Source organism: Pseudozyma flocculosa (genome assembly GCF_000417875.1).
Source record: "Pseudozyma flocculosa PF-1 unplaced genomic scaffold scaffold00027, whole genome shotgun sequence".
NCBI classification, from domain to species: domain Eukaryota; kingdom Fungi; phylum Basidiomycota; class Ustilaginomycetes; order Ustilaginales; family Ustilaginaceae; genus Pseudozyma; species Pseudozyma flocculosa.
The window spans coordinates 28,327-35,032 of NW_006920895.1; the positions used below are offsets into that span (position 1 = coordinate 28,327).

The 6,706-nt window shown below is 68.6% G+C and overlaps 1 protein-coding gene across 1 annotated transcript; it reads right to left on the reverse strand.

The window, feature by feature from the left end:
* Nucleotides 1–69: 69 nt before the first annotated feature.
* Nucleotides 70–5,584, reverse strand: PFL1_06511 (uncharacterized protein; the record flags this gene model as incomplete). The annotated part of the gene is made up of 2 exons (XM_007884056.1): nucleotides 70–5,019; nucleotides 5,162–5,584. 2 exons carry the CDS (start codon nucleotides 5,582–5,584, stop codon nucleotides 70–72), a joined length of 5,373 nt encoding a protein of 1,790 aa, XP_007882247.1.
* Between the last annotated feature and the right edge of the window lie 1,122 nt (nucleotides 5,585–6,706).

Genomic DNA, 6,706 nt, shown 5'->3' on the forward strand with positions numbered 1-6,706 from the left:
CACCCGCTGGCCCGCCGCGAGCTGCACCTCGACCGCGTCGTGCTGGTTCTGCAGCGACTGACGCCCGCTTCATCGCCCCGCTCGGGCATCCTCCGAGGCAAACTTGGCCGCAGACGATGACGGCAGGCTGGCACTGGCCATCGTGGGCGAGCCGGCGGAGCGGAGGCCCGTCGCGCCATTGCCGGGGGCCGAGTCGCCGCCTCTGCCGCCGCCGAAGCCAAAGAGGCCCTTTTTGATGCCGGCGATGCCGCTCTCGCCCGCTCCTCGGGGCGCCGCGTTGCCGTACACGTAGAGGGGCTTCTCCTTTTTGCCGTTGGCGGCGTCGCCGTTGGCCTTGTGGCTGCGCAGCAGGTCGCCCTTGGCGCTGATGTCCTGCTCGAGCTCCTCGTGGCCCAGCCGGAGCTGCTCGAGGATGCGCTGGCGGAAAGCGTCGTCGGCGCCGCCGCCACCGTTGGAGCCCTTGGCATCCCCCACGCCGCCGCCGCCGCCGCCGCCGCGGACGAGCTGCTCGATGTTGGAGAACGTGGTGCTCTTGGCCATCTGCGACGCCTTGAGCTCGCGCTCGAGGGCGTGGATGCGCTGCTCGTACTGCTGACGCGTCCGACTGACGAGCTCGTCGGCCTGGAGGTCCTTGCGCCGCGCGTTGGACTGCGCCTCGTCGCGCTGCTGCTGCGCCTGCCGCAGCGACGCCGTCAGCTCGTTGACCTTGTTCTCGAGGCTCTTGGTGGCCCGGTCCGTCGAGCCAGACGCCGACGACGACGGCGCGACGTTGCCGTACGTGACGGCGGCGCTCCGCGATCCCGCTCCCGCTCCCGCGCCCGAGACGGCAGCCGAGGAGCCCTGGGCGCGCTGCAGCTTGCTCACCTCGCGCGCCAGGTCCTCGTTTTCGGCAATCAGGCGAGCCTTGCTCTTTTCGAGCGTCTTTGTGTAGTGCGCCAGCTCCTGGAGCTTCGACTGGGCGTCGACCAGCTGGCGGTCGGTGTACTTTTTGGCCTCCTCGAGGACGTGGACGTGCTCGACGATTGTCTTGTTCTGCATCGACTGCATCTTGCGCATCTCCTGCTGGGCGAGGGCGAGCTCGTTGCGCAGCTCGGCGGCCTCCTTGTCCTTGCCGGCGACGAGCTGCTGCAGGCTGCCGAGGTTGCGCTCCGCCTGCTTTTGCGACGACTCGAGCAGCTCGCGCCGCTTCGACTCGGCGGAGAGCTCGGCCGTCACCTGCTCGACCTTGTGCTTCCAGCCGTTGGAGCTGCGCTCGAGCTCGAGCAGCGCGTCCTCGAGGTCCTGCTGCGTGGCCGACGCTGCCTGCAGCTGCTTGTCGAGCGTGTCCTTGGCCTTGAGCGCGTCCTGGAGGCCGCGGTTGAGGACGGCCGACTTGCTCTGGGCGTCGCGCAGCTCGGCCTCGGCGGTGCGCTGGGCCTTTTCCGCCTCGGCCAGCTTGGCGTCGTTTTCGGCCATCCGGGCGTCGGCCTGGCGCACCTTTTCGCCGGCCTCGGCCTGCGCCCGCTCGAGCTCCTCGACGCGCTTGCGCGCCGTCGCGACGTCGGCCTTGAGCGAGTTGATCTGCTCGAGGCTCGAGTGCCGGTGGTCGGCCAGCTCGCGCTCCACCTCCGACATCTGCTGCCGCAGCGTGAGCAGCTCCTGCTCCTTCATGCGGTGGAGCTCCTTCTGCTTGACGTCCTCGGAGCTCTTGGCGTCCATCAGGCGGCGCGTCTCGTCGAGCTCCTTCTGCACCGAGGCGCGCGCCTCGGCCGACTTGGACGCATCGTCGCGCGCCAGCTTGAGGTCGTAGGCGAGCGTGTCCGCCTTGGCCTTGAGCTCGGCGCCCTCGCGAGCGATCGAGTCCCTTTCGCGGGCCAGCGCCGCCAGCTGGGCGCTGACCTCGGCGATCTGCGCCTCCTTCTTCTTGACCTGCGCCTCGTGGTCGGACGACGCGCGCGCCAGCTCCGAGAGCTGGTACGACGACTGGCGCGTCTGGTCCTCGAGCTGCGTCAGCCGCGACCTCTCGTCGTCGCGCGCCTTGACCTCGTCGGCCAGCTTGGCCTCGAGCTCCGCCACGGCCTGCGCCATGCGCTTCTGGGCGCGCTCGACGTCCTGCTCCTTTTCGCGCAGCTTGAGCGCCAGCTCGTCGCGCTCGGCCTGCAGCGCCTGCTTGTCGGCGCGGAGCTGGTCGGCCGCCTGGCCGTGCTGCCCGACGTCGCGGGTGAGCGTGGCCTCGCGCTGCGTCCACGCCTTCTGTTCGGCCTCGAGGCGGAGCAGGTGCTCGGCCGCCTGGTCGAACGCCACCTGGAGCTCCTGGTGGGCCTGCTCGGTGGCCTTCTGCGATGCGATGGCCTTTTCCAGCTGGCCGTCGAGCAGGTCGACGTCGGCCTGGAGCGCGGCGAGGTCGTCCTCGAGCGCCGACTCGCGCTCCTTGGACCGCGCCAGCAGCTGGTCCTTGTCGAGCAGAAGCGCCCGCTCCGACTCGAGCTCGTCCTCGACCTTTTTCTTCTCGCTCTCGAGGGTGAACTTGAGCGCCTCGAGCGCCTCGCGCTCCTTCTGGTCGCGCTCGGCCCGCTCCGTCACCATGGCCAGCTCGAGCTGCTTGCGCTTGAGCTCCTCGTCGTGGCGCGTGGCGGTGAGCAGCGGGCGGACGCGGCTGTACAGCTGCCACCACGGCCACTCGCGCAGCTCGACGTAGAGGCGCGCGTTGCGCTGGATGGTCCGCACCGCGGCCGCCCGGTTGAGGATCTTTTTCATCTGGCGGCGCGCCGTGTACATCCGGCAGGCCGCCTGGAAGCGCGCAAAGATGTCGTAGAGGTGGGCGTCGCGCTTCTCCTCCATCTCGGCGAGCACGCCGGCCTTGAAAAAGATCTTGGAGCTGCCGATCTTGAACGTGGACCGGTCGAGCTCGAGCGCCTCGACCATGCGCTGGCATGCCTTGCGGCCGTCCATGTAGCCCTGCGGGATGATGCCGGGCGTCAGCACCTCGTACCGGTTGCGGAACTCGGAGAAGAGGAGGCGGTTCGGGTAGCCCAGGCGGGCGATGCGGATGCCCTCGAGCACGCCGTTGCACCGCAGCTGCTCGAGCACCAGCGGCACCTCCATCTTGCCCGGCTTCTTTTCCGGGTTGGGCACGATACAGCGCACAAAGTGGGGCTGGGTCGAGCCGAGCTGCGTCATGAGCGAGGCCAGCTGCTCCTTGTGCCTCTGGCCCACGGTGCGGAACGCGCCCCGCTTGACGCGACGCTTCGGCGGGCCGCCGGCCGCCGCTCCCAGGCCCGACAGGCCACCGGCTCCACCCGCGGCGCCGACGCTGCCGCTGCCGCCGCCGCCACCTCCGTCGTCGGCCTCGGCGTACTCGGCAAAGAGCGAGGCGATGAAGCGGTCGTTGGACTCGGACATGACGCGCGTGAGGTTGTCGTTGAGCGGGTCCTTGTTCTTGTCGAGCCACCCATCGGTGCGGTATTCGACGTCGCCGGCGTAGTGCTTGATGGTGAACCCCTGGGCGAAGCGGGCCGGCGCGTACTTGGTCGAGCCGTGGGCGACGCCCCTCTCTGCGGCGGCGGCGGCGCCCGAGGCGTCCTTTGCGCTGCCGTCGCGGTTGGTGGCCCAGATGCGGTTGAGCTTCTCGGTGAAGGTGAGGTCGGTGGCCTTGGGCATGATGCACTCCTCGTCGAGGCACGAGAGGACGCCGATCGGCGTCGTCGACTCGATCAGGTCGATGGTGGGCTGGAGGTCGAGGCCAAAGTTGACAAAGTCCCACTCGATGTTCTCGCGCGCGTACTCCTCCTGCTCGAGCACAAACATGTGGTGGTTGAAGAACTGCTGCAGCTTCTCGTTTGTGTAGTTGATGCAGAGCTGCTCGAAGCTGTTGACTTCGAAGATTTCGAAGCCGGCAATGTCGAGCACGCCGATAAACGTCGACTTGCTCGTCGGCCGGTCGAGGGCGCGGTTGATGCGCTCGACGAGCCACCCAAACGCCTTTTCGTAGATCGTCTTGCTGAGCGCCGCCATCTCCTCGATGACCTGGCGGCGCGTGCGCGACGACGTGACCCACTCGCGGCCCGCCTTGACGCGCGGCCGCAGCAGCGCCTTGGTCAGCTCCTGCTCCGGCAGGCCGAGGACGTGGCACACCTTTTCGACCTGCTGCGCGTTGGTGATGCGCGCCTGCTCGGAGCGGTCGTCGGCCAGCTCGATGTTGCCAATCTGCAGGATGGCGGCGGCGACGCGGAACAGGTTGAGCTGCTCGTCGGGCGTGAAGCCGACAATGTCGAGCGCCTCGCGCAGCAGCCGCCACTCGGAGCGGTCGTCGACGCCCTCGACGTCCTTGCGGCTGCCGCGGAGGAAGCCGTAGTCGTCGGGCGAGCTCGAGAGGAGCAGCTTCTGCTTGAGCTCCGGCTCGCCGCCGCGCAGCAGCTGGTAGAAGATGTGGAAGCTGCGCTCCTTTTCGCTGCGGATCGCCACGCGGCTCTTTTCGAGCAGGTACCAGTCGATGTTGGCACCGGCGATGGCGCCGAGCGAGGTGAACTCGATGCGGACAAACTTGCCGAACCGGCTCGAGTTGTTGTTGCGGATCGTCTGGGCGTTGCCGAAAGCCTCGAGGATGGGGTTGGCCTGGAGGATCTGCTGCTCGAGCAGGCCCAGGCGCTTGGCGCTCACCGCCTGGATGCCCTGGAGGTGGTCGAGCACCTTGCGCGACGAGTTGGCCCGCGTCAGCGTGCCCATCGGCGACGCGCCCGCAGAGCCGCCGCCGGCGCCGCCCGCGTTCCCGGTGCTGGCCGTGTCGGCGGCGATGGCGGCGAGGTACTGGATGACCTTTTTCGTGTTCTCGGTCTTTCCGGCGCCCGACTCTCCGGTGATGAGCAGGCTCTGGTTCTCGCGGTTGTCGAGCATGCTGCGCATCGCGCCGTCTGCGAGCGCAAACACGTGGGGCGCATTCTCCTCGCGCCGCCGGCCCTTGTAGGCGGCGATTATGGCATCCGTGTAGATGGGCAGGGCGTGGTACGGGTTGATGGCGACCAGGAAGAGGCCGGAGTAGGTCTGCAAGGGCCGCGGAGGGGGTGGCGGTAGGTCCAGGCGTGGCAGGAGACGATTCGAGGGGTTCGTGGATCAGCATGCATGCGGACGATGGTCGGTGGCGGCGGAGGACGAGGAGACCCGCCGGACCGCGGCTGCGACTCACGTAGATCAGGCCGCTAAAGTAGCGCTGCCGGAGGTTGTGGACGACGCTGGCCTCGTTGAGAAAGGTGAGGTCGGCGATGTCCTCGACCTTGTCAAACTTTGGCGGGTTCATCTTGCTGAGCTCAAAGGTGGGGATTGAGCGGTTGGAGCCGTCCTGGAGGGCGCATACGGACGTGTCGCCGCCGTCCTCTTCCTTGATGATCCAGGCGGAGAGGTAGCCGGCGTGCGGGTCGGGCACCCAGACGTACTTTTTCGAGGCAAACTCGGCGGCGGAGGCGGCGTCCGAGGCCGACGTCTGGCCGACGCCGCGGGGCGGCCGCGGCATGGCGGCTGCGAGCTGTGCTGCCGCAGAAGCATCGGTGGATGGGGTGGAACGGTGGGCGGAGCGGAAGATGCCCGACTTTGTTCGGACGACGTCGACCATGGCCGGAGATGTGCGAGGGGGGGCGTGTGAGGAGAGGCGGGGTTGCGCCGGGAGCGGGCAGGGAGATGGTGTGGCGGCCAGCAAGGGCTGCCGAAGGTCCACGGGGTGGTCCGAGGTGAGCGTGGTCGCGGACGGGCTGCTTCAGGTCGGGGGCATGGTTCCCTCGCAGGCGAGGCGGGGTCGGGTTAGGGGTCGACGCGCCTGTGCCGGCGATACAGGGATGGGGCGGGGCCGCTGATCCGAGATAGGTAGATTGTGACGCCGCCGTCGTCGTCGTCGTCGCGCGGCTGGTCGTAGGTTGACCGTCGAGGCAAAGCTGGGGACGTCGCTATGTCGTTAGTGCTGCACCGCGCCAGGGTCTAGATTTGGGTGAGCTGGTGACCAGACGGAGCGAGGGGTAGCGAGCGGCCTGACGAGATCGAGCACGGGCAGGCGGGTTGCGGGCAGACGTGGGTGATGACGGTGAGGATGTCGATGTCGATGGCGCTGGTGGTGGTGGTGGTGGCGCCGTAGGAAAAAGGAGGCAGCCAAGAGGGCCCCGACGACGCCGCCTGCAGCCCAGCCAAACAAGCAAGCAAGCAAGCACCGGCGGGCAAAGTGGGGCAGGCACGGTCCGCCCGCGTCGGAGGCAGCCCACCACCTCTCAAACGCCGAGCGACAGGCAGGGGCCAAGGGGGAAGGCATCGCTCGCCCGCCTCGTCTGGCAGCTTGCGGGTGAGGGGTTGGGCCTGCCGTCACTCTGCGCGGCGAGTGCGTCTCTAGCTGGCCTGGCCGTGCATGGCCACAGAGGCTGCATAGTGGACGGCGAGGGCAGGCCATTCCTAACATGATGGCACCGGCCGATGCGAAACAGGGGGGCGTCGCAGGGGCCAGCAGCGCCCAGCGGCGTGGGCCAAGCAAGCCGCCTACTGCCTGCTGGGCTGCCCTGCTGGGCTGCCAGGCAGCGTGTGTGTTGGTCTCTCTCCCGGCCTCGCCCCGGACCCCTGAGACGCGCCAGCCGAGGTGCAGCCTGAGCGCTGGCCAGCGCGCCGACAGACGTGCTCTCCTCGTTCCACGTAACTCTTGCCGCACGAGAAATCCGGCGGGCGCAGCACACAGACCCGAGGGTCCTCGCTCCCTTGC